Source organism: Lipotes vexillifer, unplaced genomic scaffold, assembly GCF_000442215.2.
Source record: "Lipotes vexillifer unplaced genomic scaffold, Lipotes_vexillifer_v1.1 scaffold193, whole genome shotgun sequence".
NCBI classification, from domain to species: Eukaryota; Metazoa; Chordata; class Mammalia; order Artiodactyla; family Lipotidae; genus Lipotes; species Lipotes vexillifer.
In genome coordinates, this window is record NW_006769306.1 from 2329210 (window position 1) to 2348870 (window position 19661).

Below are 19661 nucleotides of genomic sequence, written 5' to 3' on the forward strand. Positions count from 1 at the left end.
CATGAGTTTTTTTCTGCAGCTTCTTGTGAATACCTTTGTTTTGTTTAATAGAAACATAATTTTGTATATATTGAATACTGAGATATCAGTATGGATAGAAGTGCTTCATGGGCTTGCTGCAGATGTTTGTAGGATTCTGTCTCTACAAATAAAACAACAAATAGTTTTGTACTTAGTTAATAGTGTTAGTTAAAACATGAGTTTATTTTCTAAAGTAACCAGAAAGAGTAAAGTAATGGAAATGAGAAAGTGTTACATGACAACTTTGCCATTCATTCCCATAACCTTCCCCTGCAACCCCCATCCCTTTTGGTTTAGAAGAGGGTATCAGCCACTAGAAAGCGTGCCTCATTACATTTCTCTTTAATGGGGATTTAACTTGAGTATTTTCATTATAACTTGGACCATAAGAAATCTAGAGTTTATCTGCTCTTTTTACCTATACCTAAAGCAAACTTGGGGGAAATTTGAAACTGTTCTTTCAAAATATTTATGTTTTACCGAGTAAAAAAGTAGGGTGTATGTAATCAAACCATTTGTAGATTTTACCAACTGGTATTAGTGCCTGACTTTCCCATATTTGTTTCATCTTTTTAACAGAGTATTTCATTTGTTTTCTAAATAGAATGAGCAAGTGATCTCAGTTTCAGACTTATTCAGAACTAACCCTTACTTGAAAAGGCACACATTCTTCAGCAACTTATAGAAAGTTTAATCCTTGTGTCTTGGTTAGCTTTACATTCAGAAGGGGGCTGCCACCCAGTCACAGTAAAAGTTGGTTTTTCTTTAATAATAAATTCATTATCAGTACATCGCAAATATTTTAGGGTCTAAGTATGATATTTATATGCTGAGGATGATTTTAAAAGAAATTCTGGGACCACTGAACTGAGGATTGTAGCTTGAAGAAATAGCTAATGAAAAATTAGGAATTTTTTAAACATTTATAATTGTGGTTTAAATTGTCTATCATTTATTTCCCAAATTGTATTTGACAGTAAAGAGGCATATATGTTTTTGCGAACATGTGTAAGAAGGGATGTGTATGTGTGTTGAGAGGAGTCAGAATTAGCTCATTTCATGACTTCGTATCTTAATATTTGTGTGAACTAAACTTACTTGCTGGTGGAATGAAGTTCTTGGGAAAATGAACAGTATAGCAGAAAATGTGACCAAAATGATTACCGTTTACTTAAATCACTGAGTTTGATGCAAGCACAGATTTTAATTTTAAAACATTGTGGTTTAATAAGGATATATTCTTAAATATTTGAGGGCAAAAACCAGTTTGCTAAGTCTTCATTGTTGATATAGTTATAAGTGTGTATGTGAGGCAACTTATTTTCAATTTTCTTGCCTTAAAATTTTCTGCAAATTTTTTCCTGAGTGATTCCAGAAGAGCTGAAAGCATTAATATTCCTTGATCAGCTCCAGTGTGTTGTTTCACTATTAAAGTGAAATCAGTTTTTTTCAAGTAATTCCTAATGGTTAATAAAACATGGCAGTCATTACTGAGAACACTCAAATGTGATTTCTTATTTTATGCATTTATAAAGAATCTAGTTGAATGCAGAGCCATAGTATAATTTTCCATGTTCCAAAACGGATTTCATAGTGGATTTAAATTTCCATTATTTCAGTGAGCCCATTATTAAAGATGCTCTGCTGTTTGAACAAGTTCGAAAGCCATTGTTGAATAGTGGAGAGCTTTTGCTCAAGTAATTATGCAGTAGGATAATACAGTCAAAAATAAGATTGAAATGTGAACTTTATAAGTATGGTAACCCTGACATTGTCCATGATTCTTTCTTTCTGTGCAGCTTGGTGTAGTATGGATTCTGTTATATATTTAAGAATCATAAAAATGTCAAGAAAGTTGGGTTATATCTTGCCTTAAATAAAGGTGGCAGGACAGGAAACAAAAGTTTGGAAAAATGGGAGGAGTATGTGGAAAACATACAAGTAGAGTTTTGTTTTTAAAGGAATGAGTAAAAATAAGTGCTGTTTCAAAAGCAGGCTTAGTTGAAATTTACCAAAAATACGAGTTACAGTGTCACATTTTTCTCTTAATGCCATTCCTTCCAACTTTGACTTTATAATCCACTAAGAAAAGCCTAGATTCCATCTCATATTCTTCATAATTGATTTGCAGCGAGATAATTTGTGAGCTAGGGTTGGAGGCCATAAAATAGCAGTTGTTAATAATTATTAGGCTAAGACTTGAGTCAGGGGAGTTAGCTGCTTGCTCATTAGTTCAGCACAAGACCATTTTATCCCTAAGCCATTAGAAAGGTCTTGGACGTTGTATACAAACATTAGAGTGAAGTTCTGACTCTTAACATAGTACTTCTCAAACTTGCATGTATTGGTAAAAATGCAGATTCTGATTCAGTAGGTCTGTGATGGGGGCCTAATAGTTCATTTCTAACAATTCCCATGTGATCCATACAAATGCTGATGCGGACTGCATTTGTGGTCGTCGGCATAAGAGGCTTCAAGATCTAAATTAAATTAGGTTTTGGTATCCCAAGCAGATTTAAGTCCTTAGAATTATTGCCACAAAAGATAAAAGCTAGGGGCTTCCCTGGTGGTGCAGTGGTTGAGAGTCTGCCTGCCGATGCAGGGGACATGGGTTCGTGCCCCAGTCCGGGAAGATCGCTGGGCCCGTGAGCCATGGCCGCTGACTGCAAAAAAAAAAAAAAAAAAAAGATAAAAGCTAGTCTTTTTTAAAAAAACTTTTTCAAATGTCTGAATTGAGGATTCAGATTGGTCTTGAAGGCTTCAAATTACAGTACAAAAATTTAAATAAAATTGTAAAAGGTAGAATTTTGCTTCATTTGGAGCTTTTAAATATGGAAGATATTTTATGTTGTAAAGAACCTTATTTAAGTAGTTTGGGCAATGTGGAGTCTTACGAGTATATGTGAATTATGTTCTGAGTTTTTGTTAATATAAAGGTAAATTTTCACAATATTAGAGGTGCATTTAGAAGGCAAGATTTCATTTAGAGACTAAGTTATGTGACTTCATTATTTCATTAATAAACCTTGAAAACAGACTACCCCTAACTAAGTTTAATTTGGCAGTAAAGTTAGCAGTGCTGTAATAAGTCAATTCTGAAAAATGTGCCTTATAATCATTTTACTGAAGACCTCTGGTGACTGCTGCAACATTACATGGTTAAAACTTGCTGTTTTGTTGTAAAATGGAGTTGAAAGAGTTGAATAATCTGATTTTCCAAAATGAGTTTTTCTTGGCATTCTGTTAAGATGTTATATTTCCTTCATATTTAAATACTTTTATTGTAAGAGCTGCCCTCATCCAAAGCACTTAAGGAAATGTCGCCAGAAGTTAAGTAATGGGTTTTAAAAATAGATTATCAAAATTTACTGATAGCTCAATCTGTGAAACAAATGTGGTCTCTGTGGTTTCTCATGGCCCAATTAATGATATGTCTGTTATATGCCAGGTTTTGTATATTGCTTCTTGAAAGTATCCATTAAAATCTGAGTCATTTGGATTTGAAGATCTATAGATACTTACTAGAGTAGTAGTCTGATATAATTATGAGTGTCTACTTAGTTCTTGCAATAGAATATTAAATTTTACAATGTGGTCTTTACCGTTTTTTTCTTCATATGCCAATCCTTTCACCAAAGAACAGTTAAAACCAAGTGCCGAACTGTAAATGCTTACTCCCCTGAAATATACCATTAGAATAAAAGATAACCTCTCTCTTTACATGTGAGTATAAAATTAAAGACAGTATTTTAAATTGATGTCACATGGAAGAAGAAAACCTACATAGCTTTTGGTCTTCTACTTGTAGTAGAGGGAACCATATCTTTACACTACAGTGAACCATTTTATAACTGGATGAAACTAAGCATATCAGATGGCAGACTTATGTGCTGATAGAGATTGATGCACTGATAAATGATAAAATGAAGAGAAAGGGAAAGAAAAATTGAGCTGAAATAGTAATAAAGCAATTAGGTCATTAAGTATAGAGACAAACAGTTCTGTGTATTTTGAAAATAACTGGCAGCCAGTGGTCCCTGAGTTATCCTATACATAATAGAGTACCATAATTAATGTTCATAAAGCCCTTGAATAATTATTTAGAAATACATTATTATTTAATACTCTGACCCCCCATCAGTAAATAATTTCCAACAAAAGACAGTGTTACTTCTTAGATGGATAAGCTGCATATAACTAGAAGGTTCACTTTCAAAATAAAATGTCATGGAACTGAAAATGGAATGTATAATAGCTATTTTGATACTTAGTTGAATAGTTAACAGGGGTCTGAGGAATTTTTTATTTTTATGGAATGGAAATTTTCTAATAGAAAAATGGAATTAAGAATCGATTTTGAGTATAGGAAACAAAAGACGGCAGTTTTGCCTAGTAAGTTTAAAGAGCAGAGGTTAACAAACTACAACCTGCCACCTCTTTTTTACATCTGATGAACCAAGAGTGGTTTTTATGTTTTCTAAATGGTTGAAGAAATCAAAATAATAGTATTTTGTGGCACATGAAAATATATAAAATTAAAATTGTATTGTTTGTAAATAAGGTTTTACTGGGACACGGTCATGCTTATTTACATATTTGGCTGCTTTCCAGCTACAGTGGTAGAATTGAGTAGTCTGAAGGACTGTGGTGGCTTGTAATATCAAACATACTGTCTGACACTTCAAACATACTACTATCTGACACTTTACATAAAGTGTGCCAGTCCTTGACATAAGGGATAGATTTGTTCATACATGGCAGTTTGGCTACTTCTGGCTGGCAGGATAGGAATATTGATTTAATTTCTATTGCCATTATTTAGATTTTATTTTATAAAATGGGTTCCCCCGATTCCATTTATATCTTACCATCGCTCAAATACACATATACTAGGAGATACTAGTATTTTTTATGTACGCCTTTTTCTCCTAAATCCTTAAAGCATTGTTCTGTGTTTGCAATGGATATTAAGGGACCTGATGTGTGAAGGAAAGGCATCTGGCACTAATTGGTTAAATCACACCTGTAAAACAATTGGGGCTTTGGGGAGTTTGCTTTCTGTGTTGTTGAGTAATGGATCGCTTTCAATATAAACACTACCTCCTGTGGATAGACTTGACTAATGTGCACTTAGAAAAGGACTGAGAGAAGCCAAATCAGTCATTTATTAGCCCTGTAATATTTTTGTTTTCATCACTTGATAAACTCTAAGAGAGCTTAGTTTTACATTCAGAAAATATTTATATTTGATAAGTCAAATGATTTAAGTTGAAACTTCACAGAAGTACCTGTTCATTCCTCAATTGACTGTACTAGTAGATGGGAAATAAGGGTGCAGTCAGTTTTGTTTGTGTAATGCTTTATACAACATTTGAAGCAGGTAGACCTATACTAAAATTGTATTTTCAGGTTCATTATGACTGACTGGAGGGAGGGAGAATGTGTCTGATCCACAGTAAAACTTTCATAATCTGTTGAGAGTTGACTGTTATTCACTTGCCAATTGAAACTGGACATTGAAACATTTTTAAAGAAATGCACTTTAATCTGAAATAAAACAAACAAAAAAAATTATGGTACTTGTTGTTCTTTGGGTTTTTTTTTTTAAATTTTGTGTTTCAGTGAGGCGGCCTGAAATGAATGAGAATAACATAATCCAGAAACCAACCTAAAAGTGAGCATTGTATTCCTCCACGAGCACATGAACCATTCATATTCTTCCCCTCTTTTATGGCCTATTTTTAACCGTAGAGGATCTCTGTTTTATTCATAGTCTTACGGGTTCCACACACTTCTAAATCCATACTTTTTAAAAAAAAAAAAAAGTTGAAGTATAGTTGATTTACAATATTGTGCTAGTTTCAGGTATACAGTGAAGTGGTTCAGTTATATATATGTTTTTCAGGTTATTTCCATTATAGGTTATTACAAGATATTGAATATTATTCCCTGTGTTACACAGTAAGTCCTTGTTGCATATCTATTTTATGTATAGTAGGGTTTATCTCTTAATCCCATACTTCTAATTTATCCCTCTTCCTCCCTCCCTGTCCCCTTTGTTAACCGTAAGTTTGTTTTCTGTGCCTGTGAGTCTCTTTCTGCTTTGTATAAAGATTCATTTGTATTATTTTATAGATTGTGCATATGTGATATATAATACTTTCTCTCCGTATGATATTTTCTGTGTCCATCCATGTTGTTGCAAAGGTCAATATTTCGTTCTTTTTTATGGCTAATATTCCATTGTGTGTGTGAGATCTTATATATATATATATATATATATGTATATATATCTCACATCTTAAACTCATTGTCTGTTGATGGGCATTTGGGTTGTTTCTGTCTTGGGTATTGTAAATAGTGCTGCTGTGAATGTTGGGGTGCATGTATCTTTTCTAATTAGAGTTTTCATCTTTTCCAGATATATGCCCAGGAGTGGGATTGCTGGATCATATGGTAGTTCTATTTTAGTTTTTTGGAACCTCCATACTGTTCATAGTGGCTGCACCAGTTTACATTCCCACCAACATTTCTGCACACCATCTCCAGCATTTATTATTTGCAGACTTTTTGATGATGGCCATTCTGACCAGAGTGAACTGGTACCTCATTGTAGTTTTGATTTGCATTTCTCTAATAATTAGCAGTTTTGAGCATCTTTTCATTTGCCTGTTGGCCATCTGTATGTCTTCTTTGGAGAAATTTTTCTTTAGATCTTCTGCCCGTTTTTTGATTGGGTGGTTTGGTTTTTTGGTATTGAGTTGTGTGAGCTGTTGGTATATTTTGGAAACTAACCCCTTGTTGGTTGCATCATTTGCAGATATTCTTTCCCATTCCGAGGTTGTCTTTTCGTTTTGTTCATGGTTTGCTGTGCAAAAGCTTAAAGTTTGATTAGGTCCCATTTGTTTATTTTTGCTTTTATTTCTTTGCCTTAGGAGACTGTAAATCCATACTTTTAAAGGAAGGGGAAAAACCCCCGAAATACTTAGTGATGTTGAAAAATACTGTATTAGTTTACTATGGCTGCTGTTAACAGCCACAAGCTGAGTGGCTTAAGTAACAGAAATTTATTGTTTTGGTTCTGGGGGCTAGAAGTCTGAGATAACTTTGTCAGCAAGTGTTGGTCCCTTCTAAGGGCTGTGAGGAAGGCTGTTCCATCCCCCTCCCCTAGCTTCTGTGGTTTGCTGGCAATTTTTGGCTTTCCTGGCATGTAGAAGCATCACCCCAGTCTCTGCCTTCATTTTCACGTGTACGCTTTGCTCTTGAGTCTCAGACACACATTAAGAAGCTTTAGGACAGCAGTATTACTACGGCTCTAAAGTAATGTGGACAGATCTTTTGCTTTTTAGAAAGGATACTCTGTAAACTTAAGCACAAGCCATTATTGGTTGGCACTCCACCCTTTGCCCATGCCTTTGCCACAGACTGCCAGCCCACTGGATACAGACGGGGAAGATCCCCTTTGGGATCCCACAGATCCCACAGCTGTTGGATCCCACAGCTATTTCTAAAGCGTTATAAGCCAAGCCATAAGGAAAGCTTGCTGAATACAAGTATGAATAGAGTTTTGAGAAAGTCTACACTTGTGCTTTTTTTTTTTTCATTGAAGAAGTATAGTTGATCTACAATGTGGTGTCTGGTGCATTTAACAGTACTTTTTTTTAAGTTTAATTTTTTTAATGAAGTCTAGTGTAAGGGGTTTGCTTTTGTTGAAGTTTTTATTTGTAGATCTTTAAAAATAAATAATGCTCATTCCATCAGTGGTGTTTGTTGCAGAATTGCAGATTTTATTAGTTACTAGCTTAACACCAATTTATATTGACTATCCGCTTTATAACTTCAGAACTGGATTAGAAATGAGTGTCAGTAGTCAGCAAGGAATAGGTGAATATCTCTGCCATTTAAAAAAAAATGTGTTTAACATGTTTAGAACTCTTGATTTAGAAAAGAAATACTGTTAAACAACATTTTCATAATGGAGAAAGATTCTGGGTTGATGCAACAGTAATATAACAATGCAGAAACTTTAAAAATGTCTACTCTGAAATTAAACATTTTAAAACCCAAAGGAAAATTTAATAATGGCAATTAAAAGACCTATGGGTTTAATGTTTTCTCAAGTTTTATGTGCAAGTCCAGAAGATAGAAGTCTAGTTTAATAATTGGACAGATTAGTTGTACTAACCTTTGTTTTACTGGTGAATTATTGGGGTACATATAGAAACAAGGGATGGTACAACCATGAATCATATTGACACAAAAAGCACTACGCAGCTTCAGAACTCGGGGAATAGAGAGTCTAAACAAATGCTGACGGCAAGATTTGTAGGTGCTGTAGACAGGTGCAGTGCTTTGAAGTTCCTAAATAGCTTCAACATAGTTGGCTGGGAGCATGCCCGTCCTGCCAGTCCTCTGCACGGTGCCATACATCCAACCTTCATCAACAGTTTGAACGTTTACAATGGCATCTCCATCTTTGAAGGACACCTCATCTGCATCTGCAGCCATATAGTCATACATGGCACGGAAGATTTTCTATCGGTAAAGACGAAAAAGGGAAATATATATTAGATTTGCAGGAATTAACCCGAACACCTAATTTTAGTTTCCACCAACTTGCACAAAACAGAATGTGCAACTACCTACCAACAAAACTAAAAGACAACTCACAAACTAGGAGAAAATATTTGCTAATCATATATCTAATAAGGGATCACTATCCAGACTATATTAAAAAAAACTCCTATAATTCAATACTGAAAAGGGACAGGGGCAAAGGATCAGAATTCTCCAAAGGAGATGATAAACCAAGAGCCACTAAGCACGTGAAAAGATGCTCAACATTGTTTGTTAGTCATCAGGAAAATGCAAAACTACAACGAAATAACGTGTGTGTGTGTGTGTGTGTGTGTGTGTGTGTGTGTGTGTGTGTGTCACACACACTGGAATGGTGATAATCGAAAAGATAGTAACAAGTATTGGGGAGGATATGGAAAAATTTGAATCTTTATAAACTGTTGGTGGGAAAGGAAGATGGTGCAGACACTTTGGAAAACAGTTTTGGAAGCTCTTCCCATTTTAAGAGTTACCATGTGACCTAGCAGTTCTACTCCTAGGTATATACACAAGAGGAATGAACATAAGTCCACATAGTAACTTGTACATCCGTATTCATAACGGCATTATTTGTAACAGCCAAAAAGTGGAACTAGCCCAAATGCCCACCAACTGATGAATGAAGAAAGAAAAGGTATTCCCATACAATTAAATATTTGCTAATAAAAAGGGATGAAGTACTGATATATGATACAACATGGATAACCTCAAAACATTAAGAAGCCAGTCACAGAAGAACACATATTGTGTGATTTCATTTATATGAAATATCCCAAATAGGCAAATATATACAGAAAGTACATTAGTGGTTGTACTAATCTAGTGTTTTGGAGAAAAAAATTGAAAAATCAGCAATATTGCATGTTTTTCTCACTTTGGGAGCATACCAGTAGGAAAAGTTTCTGGAAAGCTAACCTCCACAATGTTTTTAAAAGAATTGTAGCATGGTGGGAAAGGAAAATGGGGCATTACTGATCAACAGGCATAAAGTTTCAGTTAAGCAAGATGAATAAACCCTAGAGATCTGTTCTAGAGATCTTTAGGGATCTGTACACAACCTTGAATCTATAGTAAACAATAATGTATTATACACTTAAAAATACAAGGGTAGGTTGATCTCGTGTTCTCACAACAATGAAATAAGGTTTTTAAAAACTGTAACAATTTAGAGATAAAACTTGAAAGTGCCCAAATTTTCTTCATAGGAGCAGTCACTACTTAGTAATTTGGTATGAGACCTACATATTTTTTCCTAGCATTCTGAAATATACACAATATATTCACTTCAAGGATAGGTTCCCCCCTGCCCCACATAAGTGGAATACTACTATAAATAGTACTCTGACTTGTTCCTTCCATTTAATACAGCTTGGAAGTCTTTCCATATAAATATAGATCACATTCTTTTTTACTGCTGTAGAGAATTCCATATTTTAGTACTATCGCAAATTATTTAGCCATTTTTATATTTCTGGACATTTAATTGTCACCATGTTTTCATCCACTAACCCTATAGTGTTTGTGTTTGGGCAGATATTTCAAAAGAAAGCTTTTAAAAGTGAAAGTATTTGGTCAAAGGCATGTGCCTTTTAAGTTTTTTAAAAAGTTCACTAATGTAATGTTCTAATATACTTTATTGTTGCATATTTCTGGTTAGTAGTCAAATGGTGAACATGTTTTTTTTGTTGGCCATTTTAAAAAATTTTGCTGTATATTGTCTATCCATATGCTTCCAGGTTTTATTTTGAAGGGAAGGGGGATAATATGTCAATGAACTTTGGATACTTTATGCGTTTTTAGATATTAATCTTTTTGTTGAGTATATAATATTTTTTCCCAGTTTGACATTTCTTTTTGCTATAAAAACATTTAACCTTTTATGGTCAAATCTGTCAGTCTTTTCCTTTACATATCTAGATTTTGGAACCTGCTGAGGAAGGCTTTCACCATTTCCAGTTGTAAAAGTAGTCTCTATTTTTCTGTAGTATTTTAGTTTTCCTTTTTTTTTTTCTTCCTCTGCTGATTTGTAGTTCTTTGAGGGTCCATTTTTGGACTTCATCTATTTTAAAATTACTCTCATGCTAAATTCATATTTATTTACAATAGCTTTATAGCATATTTTGTTCTTATATGGTTGTCCTTTCCTATTATCATTTTCAAAATTTGCTTATTCTTGCATCTTTACTCTTTCAAATAAATTATAGGATTAATGTATAAAAATTTAAAAATTTTTACTAGGATTTGATTGGAATTGCCTTGAATTTATGGATTTATTTCTGGAGAAATGACTTCAAGATTCCCTTCCTGAACTATAATGGGTCTCAATACTTACTTAAATCTTATGTCCTTTAGTAAAGATAGTTTTCTACATACAAATATTGTTCATTTCAATCCTAAAGAATTATGATTTTGTAATATTATGAATGAGATCCAGGGTTTTAAACTAAGAGTTTTTTTTTTTTTTTAACCCTAGTCAGAGTTTCTTTTACAGAATATACACATTTTTATTTTATTTTATTTTTGTTTGTTTTGTTTTTTTGCGGTACGCGGGCCTGTCACTGTTGTGGCGTCTCCTGTTGCGGAGCACAGGCTCCGGACGCGCAGGCTCAGCGGCCATGGCTCATGGGCCCAGCCGCTCCGCGGCATGTGGGATCTTCCCGGACCGGGGCATGGACCCGTGTCCCCTGCGTCGGCAGGTGGACTCCCAACCAGTGCGCCACCAGGGAAGCCCTAAACTAAGAGTTTTAAAGTAGTCTGGTGAATTGTGAATATGATTTGACTTATTTCTTCAATGTATATTAATAGGGGATATCTAAGATATGACCAGATTACGTGTGTGACATGTGCATACACATATATTTGGGTTGGCCAAGAAGTTCGTTCGGGTTTTTCTGTAAGATGATGGGGAAAAATCCGAACGAGCTCTTTGGCCAGCCCAATATATTCTGGAAGAATGATTCCAAGCCACAGATGTTTTGCTTTAAGATAGTGGGTGGGTCTAATGAGACCAAAATGATGACTTTGCTTTAGGCTTTTTTTTTTTTTTTTTTTTTTTTTTGGTGTGTTTGTTTTCAATCACCGAGTAATGCTTTTTAATTAATGTGGGTTGCTAATGAAGGTTTTCTGATAATTTATTACTGTTAGCATGAGATGTGTAGTAAAAGAGCATTATGTAAAATAGAAGGTTCGGTTAATTAAAAAAAAAAAGACTAGAATACCTATAATCATTATTGCACATATCAAAAAGTGAGAATGACTTGAGTAAGTTACTGTTACTTACTCCAGCAGTAGATGGATGAGATGGGATGGAGGATACGGTTGTTTGCTGGGTAGCAACTGAAGATGATCGTTGCTGTGGGAGCTCTGTGGTTTTTGCATGTTTGTAAGCTGAAAAGAAGGGAGAAAATGGTTCATTAGGAGAAAACGTGACTAGACCTCATTTAATCTGTGATTAGCAACTGAGCAGCACTGTCTTTTCCCCTAATTTAAAAAGAATGATTTCCAAGATAGGAGGAATGAAAATGAAATAGCTAACAGCATGTACCTCTCCACAATTCTAGTCCTCTCATTAGAAGAAAGGATCCAGATGTTTTTTGTTATGTTTTTACTCAAAGCATCTCTTAACAGTAACCTCCAGGGCGGTAGCTGGTTGGCCACGGCTGTCAAGGTCAGGGCCATCCACTTGTACCTGGTGAGGTTGCAGAGAAGAAGACGCCCCCGTCGCTGTAGGTGGAGAGGTGGGCACCTTCTGAATGCTCGGACTTCTCCTCGCCGCCGCTGACACTCAGCGCGCTGGCAGATCGAGACTGCTCCCGGCTCCGGCGCTGAGCTTGTGCTGGGGAGGTAAGATGCATTGGAGAGGGAGCAGAGGTGAAACTTTTTATAGCAGCAATGCCTAACGGTAATTGACTCTCAGTTGGCCTTTGTTTGTTGTCATGCATGCAGGGTTTTAAGTAGTTTCTGTGGATTAAACCCTCAAAAACTCTTACGATACATTTTCCAGATGACAGTTTAATCACCCAAGGTCCCCTATCTGTTAAGTGATACAGCCAGGCTTCCAATCCCGGAGTCTGTCCTTGACTACTACTCCTTCCCTCTATCCTGCTCATTTTCCGGGCTCACTAAAATGAACAGATAGTAATGTGCACAAATTCCACCTTTCAACTTCTACAGAAAGTGCCCCCTAACTTCCAAATTTATTTAGATACACTTTCTCTGTGTTTCTGCAATCTGTGTGCAGACCTTTAAAATTGTTCATGTCAGGGTGTAACCACTGATTTACTGGTCTCTCTTCATCAGTGGACTAGAGTATAAATCCTTTGAGACTTATAGGCACTACATATTGTTTTACTTTTAACATGAATAGAAGGCACAAAGGCATGTGGCCTGTTTCGTTGAGTGGCTAATCTTCCTTGACTTATAAGACAGTTCAGAAAGTTGTTAAAGGGCAAATCCATTCTCTTCCCTTTGCTTATGTATTTCTTTTTTTTCATTATTTCTCCAACAGAAAGATGTACTACCTTTTTTTCTTTAGGAAAAAAATAAAATAATAATGGGGACTGAAGGGGACTTACCCTTAGGCAGTGAAACAATCTTTCCTAACTTGAACTTGTCTAGAAAATGAGCTTGGCCCACTAGTCAAGGAGGTGTTCTTATGCTGAATGGGTGACTCAGGAAATTGAAAGCCCTGGAGGAGACGAACTTCTGAGCCTAAAAGCCACTGGCACTAGCCCACTAAATAGTGATGTTTACGTCGTAAGCCTTTTGTGGCATCACATACCATTAATCATGTGTAAGCTTCGGGACTGAATGTTGTCTTCTGCTGGATCATAGTCAAAAACTGAGCCAGGATTTGTACGCCAGACACGTAAACCTGAAAGTGAGATTCAGGATCAGCACAGATGTCCTTGGACGCTTGCGATAACTTGGAGACCAAGGCATGAACCTAAACAACCACAGGCGGATTGAATAACACTCATTGAGCTTAGTTCTAGGAGGGGAACAAAGCATAAAGTAGATTTCAGCTTTGCAAACAGTGAAATGATAGGGGTTTTCTTTCACATCTAATGAAAACACAGATTGCGGTCCTCTGGCCTTTGCTTTGTTCTAGATAATGTCACTTGTGTTCTTCTACCTTCCTTAACTTAACGTTGATTTTTCTCCCCAGGTTCCAATTACCTGTAATAGTTTCCTGATCCTGGTCATTCCGTTTTTGTTCCATTTCTACCACTTTTCTCTGAATACCTCGGTAGTTAATGTCACTGAAGTCCTGTGTGTTCTTCTTTACTCGTTCAGTGATGGGGTCTGTCACCACTGGTGTGAAGCAACCCTTGTGTTTCTCGAAGTCTTCATGATATTTCACCTGAAATTTCACGAGTTCACTTGGTGAAAATAGGATGGTGTGATCATTTCCTTTTTTACATGTTCCAACAGGCCGCCCACCCAATCTGAGGAATTCCTGACTCACCGTTGAGATGTGGCGTTGGGTCTCCCTCACCCGTCTCATCTCAGGCGTGTCCAAGACATAGGCAGCTTTGCCTTGTATTTGTTTCCGGAAGCTATCAGAATAAAGCACCTGACAGAGGAGAGACCATGAATGAGGACAGGTTGTGGTACCGTCCTAATTCTGAAGCCTCAAAACCTTTCCAACAGATGGAGGTGAAAGAAGCTGGGGAGGGAAGCTTGAGTCACCTGAAAAGCCCCAGCTAGCCCGTGACTGACAGAGGAACAGTTAGCATGAGGGTGGACAGGCAGGGCTTGAATGAGACAAAGGATTTCTTTTGAGTTTGAGGAGATAGGGCAAAGTATAATTTTGAAAGGAAGGGGAAAAAGTGATCTCTTGAATTTGCTGGGAATTGTAGCACCAGCACATTGGATGATATTTAGAGCGAAATGTGATACTGACGTTTGAAAGAACTATCCTTTAAAACAAGTGATCATTTTTTGAAGGATTGTGTCCAGATTTCATAAACCAATATGCTAATACAGAAATCAAAGCCTCAGAAATGAAAAACCCAAAATATCAAAGTCAGAGAAGGCTTCCATTTCAGAGTATTACCTGTTTCATAAAGTATCTTAAAAAAGTATTGCTGAAGATTGAGGATGTTAGGAAGTCAATTTGTTACACTTGGTTACATAAGACTACCTCAGAGTAAAGTAAAAGGGAAGAGGAAACACTGGCAATTAACTTGTTATGTCTTAGTACAGTCATTTGGAATTTAAAAGCACAGTTATGTTAATTTTAGTGTGAATTTTCAGTTGAATAAAAACACATTTTTATGGTGTTAAAATGTTATTTTCCAAGATGTTGCATTTCTCTCTCTCTCTTCATTTTAGTGTGTTTTTCAGTTGAATGAGAAAGACACTTTTTTATGATGTTAAAATGTTATTTTCCAAGTTGTTGCACTACTCCTTCTTTAGTCCTAGAAAATACCGAGCTAATGTTTTCTTGGTTGCGCTTAGCTCTCTCCATCTCTGGAGTGACCGGTGTCGGAGTTGCTTTTCTCATATTCTCTTTGTACAATACCTAGAGGGGCCAAGAGAGCATCCAGATATCAGAGAGCAGAAACCCAGTTCTGAAAACCATCATCGAGCTGTTGTTATGGCTCAGTTATGTCACACTCTATAAAAACACCTCAAGAAGAGAAAGCCATTAAAATGTTATTGTAGAAAGCAAAAGAAGAAAGAAGTAAATCAGGTGAGCCGGTGGGGTTGGTATGTCATTTTTAAGTAGGTAAAGAAGAATTTTAAAAGATAAAAGTTTTGGGGAAACTGTGAGGTAAATTAGTGGTATAACCATGTTTGCCAGGCTTGTTAAAAGTGTCACCATTTCTTTTTTCCTCTGTCAGATACCGAGCTAAAGTTTTCTTGATTGCGTTTGACTCTTTCCATCTCGGGAGTAAAGAGCGCGGGGGTGGCTTTCCCCAGGTTCTCTTTGTATAACACCTGTGAGATACAAAGGTGGACCTGAAAGTCACTAGGAGGCAGTATTCAGGCTATTCAATATAATGCAATTTGGGGGAGAAAACTCCAGGTTTAATCTACTACTATTAGTGAGTACAACTCTAGAAGAAAGCTTAAAAAACAGTTAATGGCAACAGTAAATGTATATCATTTAGGGGAGATTCTAAAAAGCTGGCATTTTGTTTGTTTTAACCTGGGATGGAGTTAGGAGCAGGTCAAACGGCAGGGGTTACTTTGCAAAATTAAAAGCACTTTCATTGCTCAAGACAATACCGAGCTAATGTTCTCCTGATTGCGTTTGACTCTCTGCATCTCTGGAGTGACAAGGGTTGGGGTGCCTTTCCCCACATTTTCTTTGTACAAAACCTACATGAGTCCAATGGATCCAAAAAGCCAAAAAGAAAAAAAGAATTGCAGTTACCAAAAGATTAAACAGATCATTTGTTAGGAGGCTCAGGGTGCTAAACCACTTGGGCAATAAGGTTAGATAGAAAGAAATACATTTCCAAAACAAGTTGATGTCGTTACAGCAAGACACATTTCTAGGTTAGGACCCTGCCCTGAAATCCTTACAGCCTGCAAGACAGAACTGCAGTTTTTGTGCCTAGTTCCTGGATGTGGGGCAGGGATGGGAAACTGCCTTCACTCTCCCACTAATCTACTCATGTCAAGCTCCTGACAGGTCATATCACAGGACTTAGGGGCATGCGCTTGAATAACACAGAAGGTGGAGGCTGCTCCCTGAATAGCATAGGGAGACTGGACCCTTTTGCCACACTTGAACTCACATAGACACATCAGGAAAATGTATCCTTGCTATCATCTGTGCTCTGCCTCTTGCTTTAGTTCAGTACATCATCATACGTGGTAAGGAAAAATGTTTTCAGCAATTAGATCACTATCATGGTAAGTCAATAGGAAACATCGTGATAAATTCCCAGCCTCGCTGTCACCTCAGTGTCATTCTTGGGGTCACAGGAGTTTCGGGATATGGCATTCAAGAGGAAGAATTCTGTCAAAGAAGTGGTTCTCAAAGTTGAAGTCCCTGGGTAGCAAGGTCAGCATCACCTGAGACCCTGCTGGAAATGCAAACTTTCTGGCCCACGTCAGATCTACAGAATGAGAGACCGTGGGCTTCCCGGTGATTCTAATGCACACTAGTCTCCGGAGTCCTGCGTTCCAGTATCCGAGGAACCTGCAGACAGTGTAGGTGCGGAGGGCCGCTGGCACCTCACTGCGCACGCTAATGTCCCCACACAAACCCCAATGCCCCAGCAATCTATAAACGTATAAAATATCACAGAGCGCAGGCTTACAGAAAACGGCTTACTAAAATTAGCAGCTGAAGACCATGATAAATACAGAAGAACAAAGAGAACTAAAATTGGTAAAACAAAAAACAGTTCGAGTGACACTCATTTTTAAGTAAATTGACATTCATTTGCCAAAACCACTACTGGATCTTAATTTATGTCATTATCCCTGAAGGAGAGGATTAGGGGTTATTTTTCCCCAAGGTCTCTGTCCAAATCTGGCAGGGTAAATTAGAACCTAAAGTCAGGTGCAAAAACGCAACAAAATCACAACTCCACTGTCTAGAAAGAGCCCTGTCACACCTACTACGCCACTCCCCAAATTTCACAAGTCCGTAAAACAAAGAGACCTTAGGGGTAATGGATAGAGAGTAAGCTTGGGGAGAGAGGAGCAAAAGGATGATTTATCTCTTTCTGATATTAGAACTTTAAAATATGAATTAAAGCAACCTTGTTATTATGGGGTTAAGTCTAGGAGTAACTCTAAAGGGAAGAAGGATAAATGTGATTAAGAAATTCACAAAATTTCAGTTGTCTTTAAAAAGTAGGATTAATATGTATTATTTTAAATCATTAAAGAAGTAGTTTCTTTTTTTTTCTTGCCAAAGTACCGAGCTAATATTTTCTTGATTGTGTTTGACTCTCTCCATCTCTGGAGTGACAGGTAAAGGGGTTCCCTTGCCCATGTTTTCTTTGTATAACACCTGTGTGATGAGAAAGCATCCAGAAAAACAACCGTAAGTAACATTACATTTGTTGTGAGATTTTAAGGGTCAGTTCAACTTCCTTGTTATCAAATGACACAGTAGTCCGAGGAGCCAGGAGTTATGTGCTAACAAGATGCCACAAAAAAATTTAGTGACAGCCACTTTTGGGATTAGCAAACTGACACTATCTGGGGTAGCAGGGCCCTTAGTTGCTGGGGAAAGACTGGAGTTATCCTCCCAAACAGTCACATGGGGATTTGAGATTATTGGAACTTGGTTGTGTTGTTATCCAAGCAAACTAAAAGAAAAAAGGTTTCAAAAAATATTTTTTTAAATGCCAAATGGAACAGAAATCAGAATTAACTAGGAAAAAAAAAAAATCCATAGTAGTACCACAGAAATGTGAAAGTATGTCCTTTTGCTAAGTGAGGTATGTTAGAAGCAAAGGAAGGGAAGTGGATTTAAAAGAAGAATAAATGTTAAGAATCAACAATTATGAGGTTAAATGGCATCTATTTTCCCTTTCTTTCCAAAATACCGAGCTAAGGTTCTCTTGATTGAGTTTGACTCTCTGCATCTCTGGAGTGATGGAGATTGGGATTCCTGTGCCCAGGTTTTCTTTGTATAGCACCTGTGTGATAGGAAAGCATCCAGAACAAAAAGAGCAATCAACCACTCTCCCCTTCTTGCAGAGCAGTTGGGAGTAGAAGGACAAAGAGGAAGAGAACCAGTTAGAGGAAGGGAAATACCAGAAGCTTCTAGATCCAACCTGTAGGAGCCTAAGGCCATCCTTAAAAGCAAGGGAATGCAGGAAGGAGCAGAGAAACTAAGAAATTTGAAAGAATTTTACTGTTTTGTTGAACTAGTCTCTGCATCACTGAGCAAAGGAGAGCACCATGGAAGGGAACGATGAGCTGCGCCCCCCAGCTTGTTACGAGGTTGGGGGAAAAAAGGGCAGAGACAGAAGGAGAACCAAGGATGTTATTTTGATTTGGAAATGTTATTAATAAACCACATAAGGATATTTAGGTTTTATAAACACTGCATACATGAAGATGCGTACACACAAGTCTTCTTTTGTTGATTTTCAAAAGAAGTCAAGGTATTTAATTTTTAGTTTAGGTGAACATATTGGGAAGAATTAACTATATTTAAATGGAGAACAGTGACAAAATGCTAAAAAAAACCAAACAAACCCTGAAAATATCTATGCAAATACCAGTAGAGACCAAGAAGGTTAGAATAGGAAATGAAGCCAACAGTTTAAATTTATTTGCGGAATAAATTTTTGTAAGCTTTACGTTCAAATGAAAGTTGCCAAAGCAGGATAATGTGGGTGCCTAGAGACTGGGAATGCTATGTTTTTAAAGGCTGGGATATCATATTGAACATTTTTTAAGTGATGTTAATGTTTAACCAAAATGGGGAAACTGATTCATGGGAAATGGCAGCATTAAGTTGCAAACAAGACACAAGACGTGTCAGAGTTTTTACTGGGATAAGTTGATTAGGTTTTAAAATATAGCCATTAATCTTTTTTAAAAATGGTTTAAAATTAGTTAAAGGGTTTTTGTTTGTTTGCTTTTTAAATACCGAACTAAAGTTTTCTTGATTGTGTTTGACTCTCTCCATCTCTGGAGTGATGGGAACTGGAATCCCTTTCCCGATGTTTTCTTTATACAACACCTGTACGATACAAGAAAGCATCCAGAAAAAAAAAGAGCAGTCAAAAACAGCCCTTTCATCTGTCGTGTAAGGAACGTACTATGAAACACAGATGTCAAACAGGAAAGACAAATTCACCAAGTCAATCTGCTTTTTCAAGCACAGATCTGGATGAAAACATGCTCCATATTTCCTTGGCTAAAGTGCTGGTGTATTTGATGTTCAACTTTTAAGCTAACTCATATATTAAATGTTGGTTTTCTGTGTTAGGAATCAAGAAAAAAAATCAAATTAATTTCATAAAATTACTCAAATGCTTAGTGTACAATAGAAAGGTTTTTTTTTAATTAGATGGGCAAATATTTATTTTCCCTAC

The 19661-nt window shown here is 36.6% G+C and overlaps 1 protein-coding gene across 1 annotated transcript in view; it reads right to left on the minus strand.

Annotated features, from left to right (window-relative positions):
• Positions 1 to 8382: 8382 nt before the first annotated feature.
• Positions 8383 to 19661, minus strand: part of LOC103083893 (nebulin) — a 120982-nt gene continuing 109703 nt past the window's right edge. Inside the window, 12 exon segments of the mRNA XM_082930885.1 lie at positions 8383 to 8556; positions 11918 to 12024; positions 12326 to 12472; positions 13418 to 13510; positions 13816 to 13999; positions 14105 to 14212; positions 15071 to 15163; positions 15490 to 15582; positions 15874 to 15966; positions 17525 to 17617; positions 18159 to 18251; positions 19214 to 19306. Coding sequence (XP_082787011.1) covers positions 8383 to 8556; positions 11918 to 12024; positions 12326 to 12472; positions 13418 to 13510; positions 13816 to 13999; positions 14105 to 14212; positions 15071 to 15163; positions 15490 to 15582; positions 15874 to 15966; positions 17525 to 17617; positions 18159 to 18251; positions 19214 to 19306 — 1371 coding nt within the window.